The 24,411-nt window shown below is 33.5% G+C and overlaps 1 protein-coding gene across 2 annotated transcripts in view; it reads left to right on the plus strand.

The window, feature by feature from the left end:
• The window catches only part of LOC113495962 (inositol-trisphosphate 3-kinase B), a 73,100-nt gene that overhangs the window by 6,435 nt on the left and 42,254 nt on the right, over nucleotides 1-24,411 (plus strand). The window contains exon 1 of one of the 2 annotated variants that reach the window (XM_026874969.1): nucleotides 14,165-15,174. The exons of the other annotated variant lie outside the window; for it this stretch is intronic. Within the exon in view, the coding sequence (XP_026730770.1) occupies nucleotides 14,665-15,174 (510 nt within the window). The 5' untranslated portion in view covers nucleotides 14,165-14,664. Of the gene's footprint in view, nucleotides 1-14,164; nucleotides 15,175-24,411 lie in introns of those variants that run through there. 2 annotated transcript variants of the gene reach the window in all.

A 24,411-nucleotide genomic window follows, 5' to 3' on the forward strand; every position in this document is an offset into this window, starting at 1 on the left:
TCAATAATTATTAGAAAAAAAAGGGAACAAGAGATTTCAATCAACATTCCATACATAAGAATTTAATACTTGTATAAAAAATGGGAAAAAACAAGCCTTGACATATAACATAACATGACAAAAACATTGTTATATAACAAAAAAACAAGTCCGATGCTATTGTAACACCATCCCATTTAAAATCGCCTGTCAATGTAGGATGTGACCTTAAAATTGCAATAACAATAGGAGTATCAAACACACTTGAGGTCAATTGAAAAGTGGATAATTAGTAATTGACAATTTAAAATTAATAGATTTAAAAAATTCAAATACCCACGTTTTTAAATGTCACTCCACCAAATTTGATCAAGCTCAGTACAGCCATTTTTATGGTTGTAAATTATGTTGTCATCGGGTTTGAAGCTTCCCTGATAATTTCAGTCTGCTAGCTTATCGGAAAGTGCCTCAAAATATTAGTTACAAAAACCCAACCGGAACGACAAAGTAACAAGAAAGTGAGTGTATAAAAACGTGGGAATAAGTTTGAATATAATAAGAAGAAGTCAAACTTGTCATGATTAGAAATCTCACTAGTTATAATATAGGTATTAAACATTGTTTAAATGAATATAGGTTACAATTCAATTTAGAAAAACTTACTTATAATCTAATTAATTATTTTGTTTCTTATTAACTCTTTATTTAGATGGCATGATCACAGAATAGACCATTCACACAATATTTGTCGAATAAAATATTTAAATATCGATGAATAAATAATGATACCTAATTAAACCACCTTCATTGGAATGCCACCAGATTTCCGAACAATTATGGTTAATAATGAAATATTAACAGAAGAGTTCATCATTATTTACAAATTATATTAAATTACACTTACAATGACGTGTTAAGAATTACATTTAATTTTATATACGGTATACTTATTTGGTGTGATTGGATCCTGCACCTACTATGACATTTTAATGTAGGATTTGTGCCGCTGTGGAAGCGAGATGCCGATTTACATAGTTTATAACGCTGTGTCGCTCACACTATGATAATATTTCTGATTCAAGAGATAATAGTACAGGATTAAAGCAGTTAAACTGTCATGCAGTGTACTTGAGTACTGTTACGTAGATTGATCCTCAAGTTGATTTTCCGGGCTTCGAAATATCCGCCATCTTGGTTTGAGTTGAGCCGGATACTTCTGTCATTTGTCTAGACTCTAGACGAATATCAGAGTCAGTTTCAATGAGGAATGTTGGCCGTTCTAATTTTAAATTCAAAGTTTTTTTATTTCCAGTAAGTAGGTCTTGTTTACAGTTCTTGTGAGTTGCCTGTTTTTTTATAAGAAAATGTCTTGCACTTCATTTAAACCTTTAATTCCGTCATATTTCCTCAAAAGATTCACATCCACAAAGAAACGAACACTGATTTAATTTTTAGATTCAAAAACTCATAAAGTTTTCACATCCTTAATACATTTTATTGCATTATTTAAACATGTCTTAACTCGATAAATAGAATAAATAATGATCTTGAGACAATTTTAATTTCTATTATCAGATAAAGGAAAATGAAATAGGTATTTTTCCATTTAACAAAATAATGGCGGATCAGAATTAGAGGCGTGTCCCTCCTCAGCAAAGAAACCAGAGGGGGATGGAAAGGGCGTGTTGCTCAACCCCCACTGTACCTTACAATTGGTTGGATCAAACATTGGATGAATCTTGAGCGAATATAAGTAAAAGAATATTTAGTAACAGTTACATTAAATAGGTTTAAACGCAAATTAATGTTATAGTATTTAGAAATGTTTAAAGTTTTATATTTTTAAGTTTTCATTTACTTGTCACCTTAGGATTCTTTGATCCACAGTCAAACCATTGCAAAGGTTTCGTGGGGCCAACTTATATCTAACATACTTATCTGGGTGAAATAAAAAAATAATAAAGAATTTTGTAATATTTGAGTTTAAGTGTTTCAGAAGGTATTTATGCAGTATATTATATTAATAATACGCAGTTTATCTTCATCATTTGTTATTTATTAGCCTTAGGACAGGTACATTACAATATGCTTGAATAGCCAGTTTTTTGTTTGGGTCAACGCAGTGCAATCACGCAAATTATTAACAAGTTAGTCAAGTTACTCTTTATCATGATTTATATTGCCAACCCATTGACGCAGTCGAATATTTGTTCAACAAAAGATTCATGAGAATCTTAATCTCCTGTGGACATTTATTTGATTTGTTAAATATTTTCGGTTTAGGTGGAGGGGTTTGGTTCTGGGGTCATCGAATTGAAATTCAAGCTAATGTATTTCAATGCGATGAAAGTCTACTAATTATAATAATATGAGATATAAATCAGCCTCGGTTCTAGAGTGAAAGCAGATAGCATAGATAGATAGATAACATATATTAGGTCATTTGTCAACCTTAACAAAACATAACTTCTTTTTATTTGTATCGGATGCTACTGCTTGGCAAACGCGTTATTTATCTCTTTTCAACAATTTTCCATTTTGAGGCACTTCAAACGGCAAATCAGCCCTCATGGTATATATTCAGTGCTCTCGATTCGATCCAAAAATGAATGTTTAAATACTCTTTGATGGTATAGAAGACTCCCATCCTACGCTTACCATTAACTATGACGAATCACGATCGGACCGCTCTCCTTCAAATTGTAGAGTCATGCCTGCAAGACAGAAATAGTACCATAATTGCCACTTATCAGCAAAATATTTACCGCTCCACAATTTTATGAACTTGTGAATACATTTAATGACTTATATCGTCTGTATGATGAAATCTAATTTTGGACGTTAAGTTCCATTATGTTAACGTCCAAAATTAGATTAGAATGCAACATCGTCAAGTGATGACGACACAGCGACGGGTATTGACGTAAATAGGTAATTAATTCACATTCTTAAGGCGAACAAATACGAAATCTATGATCTATAAGCGATAAAATTTGATGGCCCGGCTAATGGAAAAGGTGTTCATTTTTATTGTAGAGGAGACTGAATTGAATTCTCTTTACATTTTTCCTCGTTGTAAAGGCATGTCTGTTCTCAGAAACAGTGTTGTCTGCGATATAAGTCGATTAAAATTAAAGAAGTTTTAGGTTACATGCACATACATACTTGGGACAAACTTAAATAGTAGCTGGGATTCTGCTGCCTTCTTCATAATCGACATTAGTTGTTGAACTTTTTAGGTTCTCCAGGACAAAAACTGCATAGTGACATTTCAAGTTGTGACCATCCCACTTCATTCTGACGTGGATTCTGATACAGACCATACATAAGCTACAAGGAACTTTTACCAACGTCAGCAAAACGGACCTGACTGCAGGTCCTTCATAACAAAACACATACTTAAAGGCATATTATTTTTTCTCAAGGTCCATACTATCACGTTTTGTGAACACTCCATGTTACGTGCGTCATTATCCTATAGTTATGACTTCGGTCTCTATTCAATAGGCATAAGGAGTTGTGTAAATACGTTGACAGACGTGTGTACTGAGCCGTAAAGTACACATTTGGTAAATATAGATAGGTAATTAATGGTCGTGGCGTTTGCATATAGAGCGAGTTGAGAGATCGTGATTTGTCAATCGATTTTCAACGGAAGATAGATTGGTATTGTAGACATAAACGAGGTTTTATTTAAAGGTATTTTTGCATCAGAATTGAGCTGTGATTTTCTTATAGTGTTGGCCAATTTAACATCACATCTCATGAACATTTCTGTGGTTTCAGGTTTGGACAAAGGATTTCATTTTGTCAATTGATGGTCTCGATAGAAACTTGACAGTTCAAAATCATGTCTAATCAAAACATTTCATTTCAATAGAGTTGAACGTTTTCATGCCGCTTTTATTTAAATTATTATTCTACCATATCTCATCCGAACATTATCACCTTTGCAGGTTATACATATTCGTGTAACATTAATTTGGAAATGCACAAAAAACACCACACGCACCTAAAACTTCGGATGCTCATGACCAAATTGCCCTTCAATATAATTCTTGATTGTTTCAAACGGATTTCCATCTCACCATGACATCTCCTATTTCAACCAATGATTCAGAGTATTAAAAAGAAGCACGATGTGGTCAGATGATAAGTCATGACGTGATCAGTCGGGTCACGGCTAGTTAGGGTTAAGACAAAGTCAGGGTCACACAAGGACGCGACCTGGGTAACGCAGGTCAGACTGAATCAATTATTCATTGTTTTTTGGGGACGGTTCACTTGTTTCTCTGTTAGTTGAGTACATGAATGTCGGTGTAAGGATTATATTTATTCAGAAATGATTTAGAAATTGTATGACCGGCGAAAAAACAGCATGCATTGTTTTTTGGGATTAAATATGCTGGTTTGTTTGTTTCTTTATTCTACCATAACAACCGCATCCTTTGATCACTCCCAGTAGAGAATCACGTCAGTCTAAATGAAGCCAAGTAGTTCCCAATGTTGGGTACAGCAGTGCTGTTTTATTATGACTCGATTGCATAATTACAATTGTAATCATGTACTTGGCTAATCAAAGAATTTCAATGTTTTGTATTTTCAGACCCTAGACTCTAGACGTGGACAAATAGCTGCAATATGGTAGTGTTGGGGGTTCCTTAGGCAAAGATAAAATCGGAAGCCTTATCATTGAGGATCCGCTGTCTGACCTTCCGTCTACTAGCTGTATCACATACTCACAAAGTTATTTGTCACCTAAGTGATTTATTGATCTTCAGTCTATGTGTTAGGAACCCCCAGTGTTGCGAGTCCGACTCGCAGTCGACCGGGTTTTTCAATTACTCTTCCTGAATACCTTTGCGTTAGGAGTCATTGCTCGGAGCTCGTCAATGACCGAAGTTAATCGCTTGTTTGATTACCATGCCTGTGAATCACTTAATCATTAAACAAAAGACCCGGCACTGATTTGCTGATCCTAAGTGATTTGTGAACGAGAATGAATCAGATTTTGTATTTTTATCCTTAAATTACGACAGTTTTGATGGATTTTGTTCGGACGTTGTGTAAAATAGTTTTATCACAAGGAACTTTAACTCGGTAAAAATTTTAACGTGATTAGGCTGTTCTACTTTGAAGTAGGTGGCTAGATGATTTTTGTGTGTTTACAATTAAAACATATAAGCAAGTGCATTGAGATCTACAGAAAACAGACGATACGGTTTCGAAGAAAGTACTAGTAAACAAGTGTTTGACACCTAATAAGTTTTTAGTAGAAATACCATTGTATTTAATAAATAATGTAACGATTATTTGTCTCCTAACCATCTGAAGCCGTATATGGGTATAACACAACCTCTAAAACAAGTTAGACTCGCTATAACCCACCATAGTCATGTATTTTCGTCCGAGTGTCTTCGTGTACGGACTTCCCTTATTCCTACATTGAATATCAAAACTCACTTACATTGTAAAATAATACGACACCTTACCGTATTTACGTAATTATTGACGTAATAACGCGTATTTACATAGTTACATAAAGTTATGTCACAGTGCTTTGACCGATCGCCTTTCAATAATGATATTAGCACTTATTTTCATTTATCGGTCAGTGCAAGGCTTGGTAATGTATTTAAATAGAGAATGCGATGCGAGATTGTTTTTAAGATTTTTCGAGAATTTCTCTAAGACGGTTGAATGTTTGTTTTTTTTTGAGTTTCTATGAATTGTATGGTTTGAAAATAGACTTTGTATAAAACTTGGTTGATTTTAAACCATGCTATGCTATCATGCTGGGCAACCACTAAGCCAGATGAAATTGAAATTCTAAGCGGTTATAATATATTATTACTTTACTTATTAGGTTTTCTGCAATGGAAGAGGTATTTAATATACCAAAATCTTGCGCATTTGGATTTAAAACGTCATGACATATGAACGAATTCATTCTCAAATTAGTAAGACCTGGTTTAAAACGAAGATTTCTTTGTAAGAAAACATTACCACTAAAAATTTTTGCATCAAATAATAAACAACATTTTATAATACATTTAATAAACGGCATTTGTTGTAATCCTTTCTGTTTCTCTAGTCCTGACTTTTCACATCCTTTTAATAGTCTCTTGCTTGTTGCAAACAACAAAATGCTAGATCATTAATCGCTGGATAAAAATATCATGGGACCGCAGAAAACTCTACATTGTCTATGATCAATTTAATAGACAATGACTTTATAAATAGGATGGGAAACAAATAATGAGTTTAGATCACTATATTGCGTGACTTTGTTATCAAAGGGAATCTGTTTGATGCACGGTATTTTATGTTTATTTTGAGCTAAAAATAAGTTATAATGATAGTTTAAGAACGGGTATTCCTTTGCTGTTTAATAACGGTTTTTGGTTCCTATGTTGATGGCATCATAATACATTTCAAATTGGCTGATGAAGGGTTAGAAGTTACGGATTTTTAAATAATTTTTAAATGATGCACCGGTTTTCTCACAGGGTTGCCTCATGATCGGAGTAGAGTTACTAAAGTTAAATTGCCGCAGTGTCGATTCGTTTTATTCTGAATACATCTGTTGATAGGTACACAAATTTGACGTCAAAATGTCTTACCTATAAATATTGAATGATGTCAGACTATCATCATCACGACTAATTAGGTATAGGTTTAGCTAATTTAATATTTAAAGTATAAAGTTACGACCGCTTGTGGTTTTCAAGAAAAATCATTAAATTTTCAAATTTTACGTATGCATGCATTCGCAGAAATCGCAATACTTCCATCGGTTTCTAAACCACAGCCATTTTTGACACTCGAATGAATGAAGTAATTTATCTTATTTTAAATGTAAGTTATACGTTTTGATTATAGCTTTACAGATTATTTTTCATTACTCGATTAATTGTTTTTGTAAAATCCATTTACGTTAGTGAAAATCCCACTGATACTCATATCGGTTTACAGTCATGACACAGAAGATCATATATTTATAGGTACGTTTTTTTCTTTTGTTTAGCCATTACTGTCCCACTGTAGGGCAAAATCTCCCTTAGATTTTTCTATTCTGTCGATCTATCAATTTTCTATTGCTTTTTCCGACCAAATTTTGTGTGGCCATCTCATTCGGGGCCGTCCTCGTCGCCGCGTTATTTACATGTTTTAAATTGCATGCTACAAAAAAGAATGCAGCAGTTTACTAGACTAGCTTTCAATTGTCTTATCATTCAAAAGAGACAACGCTCTGTCCATGTCTAGTTGCGTCTCTTTTCTTTAGCGACAAAGTATTTTAGCTTTAGTATGCCGTATGCAAATGGTAGAGGAGTAGGGGCAGATTTTTTTATCAGTCTATTATATAGAAAAACCCATTTCGGGAAAGACTGATTAACTGGTACCAAAATAATCTCGTATAATACGTCAACTGGCGCCTGTTATAGGATAAATAGAATTGGTATTTATTTTAGTATCGAAACTTGTTTTATCAATGGGTTTTTTGCATTATTGGAAGCCGGATGTGCAATAAACCAGAATTTTAATTAACTCATGACACAAATTCACAATTATTCACCTTGGAATACCAATACCTATTAAAATACGGATTAATTTTACAATTAACTAATAGGGAATTTTGTATTGATATGGGAATCCATATCTTATTTTACTTCATTTTTATAATCCACTTTATTACAACATTTAAACACTTTGACATCTTTTGAAATCGTTCACAACCCCGTCAAAGAAAGGGATGGAGCTATACAGACCTATACAACTATCTCTCTTCAAAATTGAACTGTGATTCCTCTTAAGCAGAAAAACGGCCTCAAAATAACCATAAACCATGTTTGACACACAAATTATAAAATATTCAAATGACAGGTGAGTGTCAAGGCGTTCCAGTGAATCGTAATTAATCTAGTTTATATCGTTTGAATATTGCACAAGGATAGTACTTCCATGAAAGAGAGGTTACAAGATTGTTTCGTAGAATAGCAAAAGACATGTCAGTAAAAGTTTTACACTTGTTTAACTATACTAATATATAAAGCTGAAGAGTTTGTTTGTTTGAACGCGCTAATCTCAGGAACTACTGGTCGAAATAGAAAAGTTCTTTTTGTGTTGAATAGACCATTAATCGAGGAAGGCTTTAGGCTATAAACCATCACGCTACGACTAGTAAAATAATATATTATTAATTATAAATTATTTCACACTTGCTCACAACGTCGCCTAGTCTCAAAACGTTTCCTTTTGCGTTGGACAAGGAGCTCTAGAGCTAGTCATTTTGTATTGTATTTAACCGCATTTTTTATACATTTTCTAACATAAGAAGATGAAATGAATATGGGCTTACATTCAGTTCTTCCCTATTTTGTCACCAATCATTTCATCAACTAGCATGTAAATAACAATTTATTTTTTGTAAGCTGAGCCTAAAGCTAAATTTAATTAAGTACCCTTAAGGGTTTCAGTAAAATAACCCATGCCAATTTTCGAACTCTCTTCCAAATTCACAATTGAATTTCGAATTGAATTGGAATCCGCGCTCGAAATTCAAATAGCCGTCAACAAACTGTATTACATGACTATCTTTGTATGTCATTGAATGTATGATGAATAATATCGATTACGTTATATTATCTAACATCGATATAAATCGTTCAACGAACTGGTTATATCTAGTTTACATATATATTGATACTAGCTGACCCAGCAAACGTTGTTTTGCCGAATATTTTTTTTCTAGTTGTATGTATTTTTAATGCCACATTATAAAAAAAAACAAACAATTACGTTCAAAAAATAAAATATTTTTTTAGTGTGAGCAACCCTTATCACTTAGGGGTATGAAAAATAGATGATTGTTCTATTCTCAGACCTACCCAATGTGTATATAAAATTTCATAAAAATCGCTCGAACCGTTTCGGAGGAGTACGGTAACTAACATCGTGACACGGGAATTTTATATATTAGATTTTTAAAGACAACATTTTGACCTCTGAGACGATACTACTACTTCTTAAAGTTTGTAGTATGTGTGAGAGAGAGATGCTGCTCTACGCCGAGTAGTTCTCTGTCTTTCTTCCGCAACTAAAACAGTCGTTATATAAAATGTACTGGTAGGCCTTTGAAATGAGAATTATGTATCAAGTTATCGAAATGTTATCCGCTAGGCGTCCTTTAGAAAAATATTGTTTTAATTTTAAGAGCAATTAATATGTCTTAGGTATCATTTCCACATGTCATTGGTTGGGTTTAGTGGTCGTCTGAGAATTTCTATGTTATATCTTTCCCTTTTTTTGGATGTTTTTTTTAACATAATATTTTTTCAGAAATCAACCTTTTTAATCTCCAGCTTACAGTTCATTCTTCTCTGACATTTTACCATAATGATTCTGTAAATATACCTACTTCTAATTTAGATCATGTGAATATTGTCAAGTAATACAAAAAAAATAAGTTATGTGAAGAATAAAAAACCTCCTTTCTACAGTAGATCAAAAAATATTGCACGATTTAAAAATTAATGTTGACTCAGAGTGAATGAACTTTGTTAAGCAAAGTTAGTCAAATATTATTCCGAATTCACTTTTACATTATGTGCATGAGTTAAAACAAAAGAACAACGATGTTTAAATAAAATCTGTTTGATTTGCAAATAAACCGAAAATAAAACAAAACATAAACGATTACGACCTATTTGAATTAAAAAAGCAATGCAACTTTAATTTTGGAATTCAATGTTTAAAAAGGTTTTAAATTTTATTTAGCTCCATTGATCGTTTATTATTTTAATTGACTTTATTCTAAAACAGGGCTAATATATTGTTAGATAAGCTAAAAGTTATGAAAACTGAAGTAACTAGGTATATTACAAAAAAAAAACATTTCAAACCAGCTAACGCGGTGACGTCACAAGTCACAATCCATTAAACATGTATGAAACACAGGAAGATATTGTTGTGAGTAAATTGTTTAATGATTTACAACTTGTGATAAGTGATAAATAAGTGAATACCATAAGAATGAACATAATCTTTATGCAAACAACTCGGCGGAGTAATAAAATAAAATGCGATTGCATCGTATTTAGTATTGGACATTCTCGAGACATGTTGAAAACTTCCGCAGACGAAAGTAGTATGTAATCATTACTAATATATAAAGCTGAAGAGTTTGTTTGTTTGTTTGAACGCGCTAATCTCAGGAACTACTGGTTCAAATTGAAAAATTATTTATATTTTATAACTTTGTTCAAAAGAGCAACAGCTAGTCATTAATCATATTGTAAATCTATCTGTTGCTTTACGGCTAAATTGCTAGACCAATTTTGATGCAGATTTGTAAAGATTGACACTGTATGTAGGTTATACCTTGATCTTTGATATCATGCATGTAATGTGTATGTGTGATCTTTGACAGTCGGTTAGTAATTTTATTTCGCATTATAATAACATTCGTGAGGTGTCACGACTGGCGACCCCGCCCCTCTTAAGCTGCTGATTAAGGACTCCAGTTATTACTTATTAATTAGTTAGTTATTTCGTTTAATGATGATAGATATTTGCACAATGTAAAAAATGGCATTCAATTTAATCTGACTAAGACTATAAGCCGGCCCCAACATAGCTTGGGCAAAAGACTAAACATATGTTTATTGAATGACCAAAAAAGATAGATAACACCCTAGCAGGCGAAGCCGAGATCCAAAGCTAGTGTACAGTCAAGAACGAAACTAATAAAAAAGTTTAAAGCCAATAGTTGACGTTCAACTATTTTAATATAATTCTTCTATTTAACTTTGCAACTATATTTCTCAGTCCCAAAACCAAGTTATTGTATTTGATTGTAGTCAGTAGCCTTGTAGGTCTGAGTGGTCATGGATTTCAGTTGCCGACAGTACAATAAAAGGATTTATGTAAATCAATTGACGTCACTTTCGTTACTATCGTCTTTTCAATAAATTTCGAATGTTTCCGTGATGCTTGCTCAATAGTATTTCGTTAAATTCAATTTAATTTGATTGTTATTAGAGTCTATCTGTTTAATTAGAAGTATGAAGTATAGGTATCTACGAGTAATTGTATTTTTACTATTGGTTTTCTAAATCCAATTCTATATCGGGAATAATTTCCTATGATAGTCGCTCATTTGGTTTTGGGATACACTGTCACCGTTGGGGGCGCGGCTTCGGCAATATTTTTTTTTACGGGGAGATATCCTTATTGACTTCCTCGTCCTGGGGAGAGGCGGAGGGGCGTGCCGGACTGCACCACTGTTACCTGCAAAAATCCCCCGGCGTGTCTCCTTGCACGTGAGCACGCGGGGCCGCGGGGGTCCAAATTCGGCAACCAATTACAACCTAACGCTTCACCGTATATCGGTATTGTGTATCAAAATCAGCCCAATATAAACACGAAAAGTAAGCCGAGAGAGAAGAAATTTTACCATTTATTTATACTTCATTCGGGTTCATACTCCAAACTATTATTTATGTTGACCTAATTTCTATGAATATTTTATACGTATTGCGCGGTTCAATTCCCGGTATCAGCAACAGTCCTGAACATCAAACACACACTAATAAGTATGTGTAAATTGATTTTCTAACGTGTAACTACCAAATAATTACAGCTAAAAAAACCTTTAGAAAAATAAAAATAAAAGTCATCATTTTTCTTTAAAAATGGATTAAAACAAAATTGCCCTTGCAGAAACACATTAAAAACAAAAGACGGCAAATGAAAGTAATTTCGATGTCTCTCGTACAGAATAAAGTAGTCACTTTACGAGATAAAAAAAATAATGACTTGTTTTAAAATTTAACATTGAAAACCTCGTAAAATCATACTTTTTAATCAGTTTATTTATTTTTAACTGGTCATGTTTATAATAAGTTATTTTGTCGATTTATTGCCTATTGTAGTAGCCATGCTAGTGCCCTTTGGGTGGCTAGGTGAAGCAAAAAATGGTCAAGCGTGTTTCAATTTATTGACAAAGAAAGTTCATGGTTCGTTGCATGGATATTATCAGTGCCATTTAAATTGCTTGAATGCTGTGTAATAGAATCATTTTAATATTTGTGTACCTTCATATTCGTGATTTAATTTTTATCATATTATTCAAAAGTAAGGAAGAGGAGAGGAAGAGGAGCTCGTGGCTAAGCTATAACCGCATAAGTGATTCGATCACAGGTTGAAGCTATGCTTGACGCGGTTGGTCTGTGGATGGGTGACCATCTTTGTCATAACGAGTTCCTCCGTGTTTCGGAAGGCACGTTAAATTGTGGGTCCCGGCTGTTATTCCTACATCTTTGACAGTCGTTACAGATAGTCAGAAGCTGAAAAAGTCTGACAGCCAGTCTAACCAAGGGGTATCGTGTTGCCCAGGTAACTTGGTTAAGGAGGTCAGATAGGCAGTCGCTCCTTGTAAAACACTGGTACTCAGCTGAAACCGGTTGGACTGGTAGCCGACCCCAACATAGTTGGGAAAAGGTTAGGCCGATGATGATTCAAAAGTAAGGAAGAGAAAAGAGTTGAACGCAGTTAGGATGATGAAATGTATGGCAGTAACGGGCTAGTAACATCACTTGCGAGTAAAAAACGTACTAGTATGTGACGTCATACGAGATTTTTAAATCACTGTTAGTTACTCCTTTACTTTTTGCTTACGAGATAAATTAAAAAATACGAAAACAGTATTTTTTAGAAATCTGTCTGACGGACTAAACTGTAGTTCATTTTTTGTCAAATACCCTATTTACTTACGCTTCAAGTTACTTTGTGGTCGTACCGATTGTTAATGCGCGTTACTTTTGTAACGGACCATTGTTGCCGACGGGTCGGTATTATTAACCTTTCAAATGACATATATTCAGTATAATACCTAGATATAAAATACTTAGAAATCTTTTGAAGGATTTACCAATAGGGATGATGACTGGGTATAAAAAGAAAAAATCTCATTAGTCCCTCACTTAGATAATTGAAAAGTATGAGACACGTATTATTTCCTTTTTCAGAAAAACTAGAATTGACAAAGATTAACTGCTTTAAAGTTTAGGAGAGGGTGCTTGTGACGTAACGATAGAGTAAAATTTATACTCAATCGTGACGTCACGCGTAAGTTTCATTCAGTGTAATTTGGTCAATTTATGTTTGCGGGACAAATTAAAAAATACGTATCCATAATTATACAAAAGTCTACAAGACGGACACTACAAAAAAAATTGTCATCATCCCTATTCTATAGTACCTACTAACTATATGTACTAGTGATTGTTTAAGTGCTTGTCTTTGAATGGACGGTTATGGATGACTTGCGTTGCTCCGCGTTATACACAACACTATATACAATCACTAATAACAACATTTCATAAAAAGTTCGGATATAAAACCTGTTTTGTTAGAACTCTACAATAAAAATAATTGTTACGCAATATTCTGAATACGTAGATTACTTTTTGTCTTACTCGCGACTGGATAGACCAATTGCGATAATTGTTCAACGATTTAATCAAATTAATTAAAAGCATCTAAGTCTAGAAAAACAAATCGAACCAAACTATAAATAACTCTTTAGCTGTATATGGAATTATCTTTATTTTGATTATGATAAATTACCAATGTAATATTTATAAATATGACATATTGACTTCTTCCACAGATCAGCGTTTTGAATACACATTTTTCATCGTATGGAAAAAATATAATAAAGAATAAAGATAGATTAATGTAGAGTGGCAGAGTTGTGGTCTTATCAAGTAGTTAGAAATACGATACCTGTACATATTTGCAGTCCGACCTGTCAGCAAAGAAAACCGTCCCATTTTTAATCCTTTATCAGCTATTGAAAAAACAACCTTTTCGTTCTCAAAATTACTCACATTTTCAAAAGACTCGGGCCAAAAGTTCACCATTGTATCATTATCATCAACATCCATTGGCCAATTAAAAGTAGTCAGACATTGTTGACACAATTATCGTCTTCATTTGAACCCATATTTACTCTACAACCGTTAAAATTAGATACTCAGTGTGTTTGAAAAATAGCAATGACTCAGCACCTGAAACAAAAGGGTTATTTACAGTAATAGGTAATAATTAACTGGGTGTTAGACTGCAAGCTAAATATAGGCACAGTATCTTCTAGAACTGTAAATAATGGACCAACGACTGACTGACTAAGAGAATTTTCACATGGAAATTAATAAAGTTTCTGAACTAATTAATCAAGAGATATATTCCATATATAGACAGAAAGGAAACAACATTAAATAATAGCGATCAATACCGCCATTGACGTCATAAAACTCACAAGTAAGTACTACAAATTGCAACACATAAGTTGGAGCAATTTTACATTTAAGTCACGCACAAGGCTCTACTGATTTCTAAATAAACGTCGGGTGTCGGGCTATCACCCGCATATCTTGTACATCGACACAGTATTCGGTAGAGCAAGCGGTTCAGTTGCGCGCGCGCGCCGCGTGAAGCCTCCCGAGTCACAGCGCACCGCGCACGCGCAGTGCTCGCCACGCTCGCGCGCACGACGCCCGCGTCCGCCTCGCATCATAACCCGCGCACCACAACTCACTATCAATGTGACCTTGCTCAAAAATGTCGTTACCCTGTCGTCCAAACATTGGGAGGCAGTACGCGAAGTGATATTTCATAATAATGCCGGAGTGCACGGAACAGTTCTCGTTCACTATTCCTATTATACGTTATACCATGGACGCCGAGGACAGACCGACTGATGCGGAGAGGCAGCAGCTCACCAAGAAAATGTCGCTGCTGACCCCCGTCAAGATAGAGACTCCTGACGGTGGCAGAAGTGGAAGGAGGTCATCTGAACCTACCAAGTATTATATACCGCCCCAGTGTAACAATAGACTATCGCCTCGTAGTGCGCGTAAACGAGACACGAGGAGAAATTCCAAGATGGGTGTCTGTAAAGATGACTCTCCTCCAAAGGACAATCTTGGACCCAAACCGTGTAATTGTGAGGACTGCAGGGCTTCGAGTCCTTTGCCACCAGGATACGGCCCGCAGACCATGTCACCTGGTTACGACCAGATGAAGATGTCCTTGTTGGCTGTGCCGTGGACAGAGGATTACACTGAGGCTTCGAGTGATGATCTCAGTTCAGAATGGGATTCGGATGTTCCTGAGCCGGCACCTCCTAAGGTAAAATTTATTCAACGTAAACGTATTAATTGTAGAGACGACGGCTCAGGGTCTTATTTCACAACCCATTAATTCACAAGAAAAGTAAAATTCACGAACAATGCAATAGTCATAAAAACTTTGAATTGTTTAAGAGTTCACATAGTAAATTTTGAATAGAATAATGTAGTGGTCAATGTCCATGCATACTACACACCTAATCTTAAATTAAAAACAGTTCAAAACATTCGCAAAAATGTTAATATGTTTCCATTAACCAGTTTTTCTTGCTCAACAATTCAAGTCTGTCCTACACCTTGAATCATAACTAAGCACGTAATTGAGATGTAAATCTTCGATTCCGTTGCTTATAAGTCTGGCCAGTAATAAAACGAATGGTTGATTGTCCCCGCATTAGACTTGAAAGTGTCAATGAAGCCCATATTACTATTAATATGAAAACAACCATTCGCGTAACAAATTCAATGGGTAATTAACATGGCCATTGAATTGCAAATTTCTTAGTTACAATGATATTTGCGTGTTTACAACTTCGGGGGCCCACGGTGTTTAAGCCTATGTGAATGTTGATGCGAATTAAAAACTGATCTATCTTCAGAATTCGTTGAAGACGGTTAATTACGTACAATCGCTATAAAAAACTTACAAAGAACTTTAACCTCCTCATACAACGTCATATGAAAAGGGGATCGGCAGCAAATTTTGATAAAACGCGTATTCCAACCGGTTTTAATTCGACTTTGACCTGATTTGCAACGTTAGTAAACTCAGTGGTATCTAATTTTAGACTAACTATAGGTTATTATAAAATATTCAGATGAGATGCTAAATAGCCACATTTGTTATACTTTTAATCGCGTGGCTAACCTCAAAATACCTTTCGACTTTTACCAATTTCTATAAACAAAAAAGTCTTTAACCAGTTTTAACGCAACGAGATAACTGTTTTGTCAAATTTTATCTGTTACTTATCCAATTTGTAACCCAAACAGTCCATTTATCGACGGATATTTTGTTTAACATTGAATATCATTATAATCCAAATTATGTGCCTCGTAGCTGATGACAGTATCCGCTTTTTTATCTCCGTTTAACTGGCTTGTGGTTATTTGTACTTATATAAGACTTGATTTAAAAACTCCACACGCTCGGTAACACGTGCTGTCTAGTCGTGCCTCTTCATTAGGAGTTAATAAAACTATTTTGACTTATGGTCTCACGTTATTCCAGTGCTTCTAAAGTTTATTTTTCGAATTTTATTTCTAGTTGTTGGATTGCTTTCGATGTCGTTGATGTCTTCAGCTATTTGCGTAATTATAAATTAATTAACACGATTTTGCTAGACATCTATTTATAGTTAAATAATATGGTTATTATAATTAATTTGATAACGAAGCCGGAACTGTTAAACTTTGATATCTTCGACAATATTCCGTCATTTATAAATGTCTTTGGTTGATCTTGGATGGAAAGTGGGCGTATTGTTTAATTACATTTGTGATTGATTATACCTTGGGGCTTCACCATCATCTCTTAAAGTAATTCAGTTATAAATGTGAGAGCAAGATGCCGCTCTACACCATGTAATGCGTTATCTCACTTCCACGACTGCAGTGGTCCCACTTAAGTGGCTGTGAACAAAAAACTGTAATAACGTCACCCGGTTTTCGAAGCCTATTCAAAATCAGTCCCATTATGATCAATCGATCATTCATCGACAAAGGCATACTTTCTCAATGTGTACAGTGGACCACACAAGAGTAAACCCTACATCAATATGAGCTGTATTCCTAAACCTTTAAGGTTCATTATCAGAATGTGTAGTTATCATTGCCTGGTTCACCGTACAACATTTAACCGTTGTTGTGCCGCTAACCCACTTTGGATCTCACATTGTTTTGAGTGAGCGATTGTAACGAAACTCGTTCAATGATATGTATGCAGATCCTTGTAATCCCACTTAGTGTTAGGAGGTAATGGAGACAGATGGTAAGGATAAACACATCTGGTTCTGATTGCAATTTGTAGCTCAGAAAGCTTTCTGTACTCGGAATATGATTTACTTTTATAATCAACATTTTTCTTCGTATAGCTCTCGCTCCGATAAAAGTAGTAGAGATAAAACATTGGCTACTTCAAATTTGTTTAGAACCAAGCTTGCACTGAGACAAGATATTGCAAGATTACTTTAAAAATTAAGTCATCAAAATAGTAATTTTAATTAAGTATTTTATCGTAAAATAAACCCAGACACAGAACAAATGATCGTGCTCATCTCACTAATATTTCTCTTAGGCGGCAAGCGAAACCACGACCTCCGGAAGTAGAAGAGATAAAACATTGGCTACTTCAAATTTGTTTGAAAGCAAGCCTGCACTGAGACAAGATACTGCAAGATTACTTTAAAAATAAAGTCATCAAAATAGTAATTGTAATTAAGTATTTTATCGTAAAATAAACCCAGACACAGAACAAACGATCGTGCTCATCTCACTAATATTTCTCTTAGGCGGCAAGCGAAACCACGACCTCCAGAATAGCAGTCAGGTTTACTTTCTACAAGACTAATAGCAAGGATTCACCCTTAAATATTTGTGACGATGTCAAATGACATACTGAAATACCATCTCTATTCAAAGAATCAAATGTATTTCTAGTAGATAGAAAAACAGTTAACGATGATATCAAGGAAACAGCCTTTGCAAATAAATAGCAAATTAGTTACTAATTGGTTTATTTGATCGACGAGTTTAATAGGCGGCAGTTTTATGCGTTTCGTAATGACTTCGTAATTTCTTTACAACTAAATAGCTTTAAAATATGCAGGAAACTTTAAGTGCTAATTTATACTTTGCTATAAACATTAAGTTGAAGTGTGGCAGTATAAAACTATTATATTGAATATTGTTGATAATACTAACTTGAATTACGAAGATAGTGAACTAGCCCTATGCAATTTCATAGGAATGAAAATGTTGACAGAAAAGTCACGTTTTTGAAACTAAATATCAGTTAAATACATTTTCAATTTTTCCATTGATTCTAATTTCACTGAGATCTCATTTTGTTTCTTGAGTAACTATAACTTTGCACCTATTTCGTAAATTAAAAAAATAGAGTCTGTTTGTAGAGCTTTTATTCCTAAACGACTCAACCGAATTCGATAAAACTTTACAAAGAATCAGCTTGATGTTGTAAAAAGGACATGCGCTACTTTATTATTTACTTTTTTACTGTCATCATCCAGAATTACTTTTTACTGCAATAAATTGTGGGAAAAGAAAATGATCATCGCGTTTGATGGCGCACGTTTAATTACTGATGATGCTGCAACCGTTAATTAAGGAGTGGCTTCATAAAGAACTACATTGTATTAAAAGATCGTGTTTTGTTTTTCTGTAATACTAATGGTGGTCTGCGGTTTCACCCGCGTTATAAATATGATAGAATAATGATAGTGTATATGAAAACAAAATATATACACGCTGGTAAATGTGTGAATTTTATTGGTTAAAAATATTTTTTATCAGTTCAGTGGTTTTTATGCATAAAGTCGTAATAAATACAATAACATGAACTTTTATTCACATTCATAATAGTTAGGATAAGTTTATCTCAAACATTATATAATATATTAATATTAATTACAGTTGAGATTGGCTGGATAAATACAGCCGTAGTCAACTTTATGATTTAATAGTGTTTTGTTAACAAAAAAACAGATTCTCTAAATTTACTTTTATTACAACAGCTAAATATAATTTTCATTAAAAAATGTAGAGTTCCATTTCATATTTATTAATCACTCAAGTACTTCTAAACGTACTAAAAGTATAACTATTGTTAGTTTAAAGTCTAAATAGACATAATTCATTAAACAAAACCGCATGATTCGTTCAGCTGTGATTCAAGCCATAATGAATGCGTAGGTAATTAACAAATGTATGTCACATTATTGTAAAACTAATTTATGCCGTCGGTTGCCCACGTCATAATGGTATTGCGTTAATACGAAGTCAGTAGTAGTTATAATAGGTTCATTTATAGAATGTTGAATAGTCGAATGTTGTGGAAATTTAACTTGACGGTTTGAATTGGGGAAAGAAACTTGATGCGTAAAGACGACATTGCTGAGAAGTAGGTACAAATCTCTTTGTTTACCTTAAACTGTGGCGGTAAAGTGTTGGTTAAAGAGCTCTCCTAAATTAAGCAATAATTGGCTGGTTATGTCAACAACTAGCTGTTGCCCGCGACTTCGTCCCCGTGGGTAGAAGATATAAGTTATGATTTAGGTATACCTGCCCGGTTTTTTTTCTCATTTTCCATTATATCTTAGCTCCTATTAGTCGCAGCGTGATGGTTCATAGCCTAAAGCCTTCCTCGATGAATGGTCTATTCAACACAAAAATAATTTTTCATTTTGGACCAGTAGTTCCTATTAGCGCGTTCAAACAAACAAACAAACACACTCTTCAGCTTCATATATTAGTATATAGATTAGTAAATAAAAATAGGTATTATTTAAAGAAAATCGTTTATCGAGTTTGTCTATATTTAATGAAAGACTCTACCTTTCTTATTTTGAAGATATTGTGACGTATACAGTTACAATTAACACTAGCAAGCGTGACAATTGAAATAAAAGACGATCGTATAGATATCAAATCCCAGAAAAAACGAAATTCGTATTATTCTTACCGGCCTGTATCAGCTGAAGTCTAATGTTTTTTTTTCTATTCAGTTTCACGAGACCTCGTCACACTTTTGCATGGCACAGATAAAAGTTAAATACCGGAAAGATACTGCTAACAATATAGTGATCTTAGTTTGTTTAGAACATTGTTGATTTATATCTGAGTATCCTCCCCCCATTGTTTTAACAAGGACATATTAATGTCAAATGGCAACCTAAAACAATATAAAGCATTAATGTTATAAACGTAAATAATAATACCAGCCTTTAAGCATTGATCACCTTATCGCGGTTTGGATTCAGATTCCAAAACTTAGTTGAAATCCGGATATTTTCCTTAACATTGAGTCTGTGGAGTCTTGGAATAATAACAAAATAGATTAATAGATCTGCATGTAACCGAGAAGGACAACGCGAGTTTATTAACGTGTTTGTCTATCTATTTGATCATGAGAGACTCTCAAAAAATGTTTAATAATGCCGTATTGTATTGTAGCGAGAAGACTCTCTTTACGATGTACAGTGCTGTCTCGCTCCTACAACTAGAACAATCCACCTCTTAGATGTGCGTGGTGGGATCGTTTTCAAAATCAAAAGATTTTTATTTCAAGTAGGCCGTTTTTCAGGCACTTTAAAAACGTTACAAAGAGTCATTTTTATGGAGAAGAACCGGTAAGAAGTCCAAAATCGTTGATATTATTACTGTAATCCTCTCGATGACAAAACCTTCATCTTGCCAAATTGTACCAATGGAAAATTAATCATAATATATAAATAAATAGTGATATTTTTCGGTGGTAGAAGGAAAGTTGACATTTTAAAGTTAACTTATAGTATAGTCTGTCGCAATTACAATGTTAACATACCAGGTAGAATGGAATCAATTGGTTAATAAAAAAAATACATGACTTACACAGTACATGACTTATACTACATACATATCAGTGTTTTTAGTAAAAGAAAAACAGCTTTCAACTTACCTGTGACTTAATAAGTTACATCAAAATTTCAGATTTTGATAATATACCTCTGGAAAATACTGAAAATAATCATAAACATATGAACATAAATATATAAATACTTGCTATGTCCTGCATCTTAGTACTTTACGACTTGCAATAAATATTTAAGACAGCAATTATATAAATGGGAGCGTTTAGGAATTAACACACTTCTGAAAATAGAATGTCTTCAAATTATAGCAGTTGTGGAAGCGGGACAGAGCACTACATCTCGTATAGCGCCGTCTCTTTTGCACGCGAGACATATTTCTTGAGACGATGAAATCTCCCTCTGTTTTCTCCCACGTCACTTCGTTTTATAGAGTCATGTCCATACATCCTGGCCCCATTATCCTGTCATCTAAAATTGCTTATTATTCTATTTTTGGATCTTACGCAAGTATTTTAGAAGTATACCGTGCTCGTAATAATATTTAAGAGAATTGTTTTATGACTTCGTGACAAGTATGTACTGGAACTGCTCCAGTTTTATTTGGCTGCTCACAAGTATTTACATATTATATGCAAATTCTTGAGTATTTTCGCAGTGCCGTGCATGTTCTACCTAGCCTTTTGACAACTCTTGTTACTAAGGGTATTACGGTGATACAGTATCATATACAAAGGCTTGTTGCATACTTTACCTTAATTTAACCAATAAAAATTGTCTCGAATATTCCAAGGGCTTAAAATTCTAATACTAATTAAGTCAAAAAATATGGAACCGAAGTAAAAAATATGCACATTATTTTGTAACAGGATGTCATTCAAATTGGATCAAATCATCACCCAGAAGCAAAGAATATAAATGGCTACAATTATAATTATAAATAAGTATCTTCATTCTACAATACTTCTTAATGAGTACCTAATTGTCTATTTTCAGTAGATAATACTCACAGTGGTGATATTTTTACATTTATTTATAAACATTGAGATAGCTACGTACGTAAGTTTTGTGATAATTTCACCAGTTGTGACAAACAGAAAAGAAAAAACAAGAAGTTATTATTTTTTATTCGAACTAGATAATTTCTTAATTACAGGCGTGTATTAAGTATTGAAAGCCATTCAATAATTGAAAAATGGTTTCTGAATGATAACTATCGATATATAAGCTAAAAATGATAATACGTTGGAGTAAACAAATGCTGCTATTATTAATGTTTGAATAAGTTTATCAGTTCCTCACAACTAGAATACGAAAATACATATTTTTCCTCTTAGATACCTAGGTATATAGATCAGCTATTATCATTTTTTATTTACAGAACATTATCTATAATAATATATAAAGCTGAATAGTTTGTTTGTTTGTTTGAACGCGCTAATCTCAGGAACTACTGATCCAAATTTAAAAATTCTTTTTGTGTTGAATAGACCATTCATCGAGGAAGGCTTAGGCTATAAACCATCACGCTGCGACTTATAGGAGCGAAGATGCAATGGAAAATGTGAAAAAAACAGGGCAGGTATAAATCATAACTTATATCTTCTACCCACGGGGACGAAGTCGCGGGCAACAGCTAGTTGATAAATATTGTATCCAATCTCAAAGGTTAAGTTCTAAAATAAATAAAAAGTTGAAAACATGCATATTATTATTTACTTAAGCATTACATAACAAACTTTTTGTCAATTGGAATGTATTTGCATCTTTTAAAGGTCAATGGCCAATTGACAGTCGAATATTTCGAAATCTATAAAAATCAGCTTCTTATGACAGTTTATTTACGATAAAAAACTTACCTTTGAAGTTAGTCACAAAAACTCGTGCAATACAAGTTTTGGTTCGTAAAAGTAGGCACTTACTTTCTATTTTAAAATGTCAAACGTACACTTATAATTTAAGGAAACTTTCACAACGATATTTCTTTTAAAATTGTATAAAAACCGGTCAAGTTCGCATCGAATTCGCGTTACCTGAGGGTTTCGTGCAAAAGAAAATAAGTTTGCAAAAACATTTGTAATCAGTGGAAACTTGTAATTGGCCCTATTTCTACTAGTAACTACGTTTAAAATTTGTACTAGCTGTTAGTTTTCCTAATAAATAAAAATAAAATAAAATAAAAATTTGATCATCATCACCTATCAATTTTATAATCGTACCAACCATAATTTAATCTCAATCATTTATTTTTTGAAGAGTTATAGCGACAATAAAAAGACGTGACCTGTAAACATTTCGTCGATCATAATTTCATGAGGTACAAACAAACAGATGCACAGACAGCCCTAGTAATAGAATTCCGTTTTTACTTTTTGGGCACTGAATCCTAAAAAACCTGTTTTTGAATTATTCAAGTCTGCGTAGGTGATTCGATTCTAAAAATAACTGAAATTTTTGTATCATTTCGAAAGCAAAAAAATATGAGCAGTAAAAAGATAATTGAGTTGTAATATCATATCTTCTAAATGAGGTTGTATGCTAGATGGCTCAAAGTATAAAAAGAATAAGGAAAATGGTGAACTTTAATGAAATTAATACTATTTTTAGTTGGTATAAATTTAAGGCTCATGTTATGTATCTTTATTCCGACGATCCCTTGATAGTTGCTAAGCTGGGCTGATTTTAATTGAAGCATGTGATAATATTGTTGATAATACCTATATAATACCTATCTAACTAACTATCTACGTATAAACATGCCAACAGTTAGAGTTTTTATTTGCCTTTTAAGCTGAAGTTTATTAGAGCAAGGTTATCTTAAATACAAGATATATTTTTTTCCAGCTTCTAGACTTTCAATTCACAACCTAAGTTTACAGAAAAAAAGCTAAAAATAAGGTTCGACTCGCGACCTCGCTGCGATTTAAGAAGCCAGCAAAGCCAGAAGTCAGCTCATGATTTAACCATGGTTGAGTTCAAAAATAGTCGGGCAATCCCGAAAAATACGCGTAAACCGTTGCATCCTTTCATAAAAAAAATAGCTTTCATATTCCGGTGAAGCAGATAAACTCATTTACATACTAACTGCAGAATTCCCTGAAAAAATAATTAAAAATCTTTGAATTACATTAATTGCAGTACATAATCAGTAAACACAGCGTTAAATCAAATACCAGACTTAAATTATGCAACGTTCGTCTGCTCTACACGATAACCTATGGTCTGTCTGACTTCTATAGATGTCAAGCAAAGTTCAAGCAAAACTGGACTTTATTCCCATTGCGTAAGACACGGTCATTGTTTCGAAAACAAGTTTTTTTTTAGTGTAAATTTATCCGTTGGTGACCTCGGGACTTAAATTCTTTTATGATTGAAACTTGAATCAAAATATAATAGGGATTAGATTTTGCGGTTTCGTTAACCACAAATCGATATAAAAAACAGTTAAATCAAGATAAAAAAGGAGATAAAAATTGTGGAATGTTTATAGCTCAGCTTTGGATGCAAAACGAAAGAAACACAGTATAAAATTTAAATTAAAAAAAAATTCTAAACATGTTACAATAAATCCGTGATAAATGTGTATTATATAATAAAATAATCGTGGCTTTAGTTGCTAATTCAACTTTAAAACCTTCGGAAACTTGGGAGAC

The sequence above is a fragment of the Trichoplusia ni genome, chromosome 7, assembly GCF_003590095.1.
Source record: "Trichoplusia ni isolate ovarian cell line Hi5 chromosome 7, tn1, whole genome shotgun sequence".
NCBI lineage: Eukaryota > Metazoa > Arthropoda > Insecta > Lepidoptera > Noctuidae > Trichoplusia > Trichoplusia ni.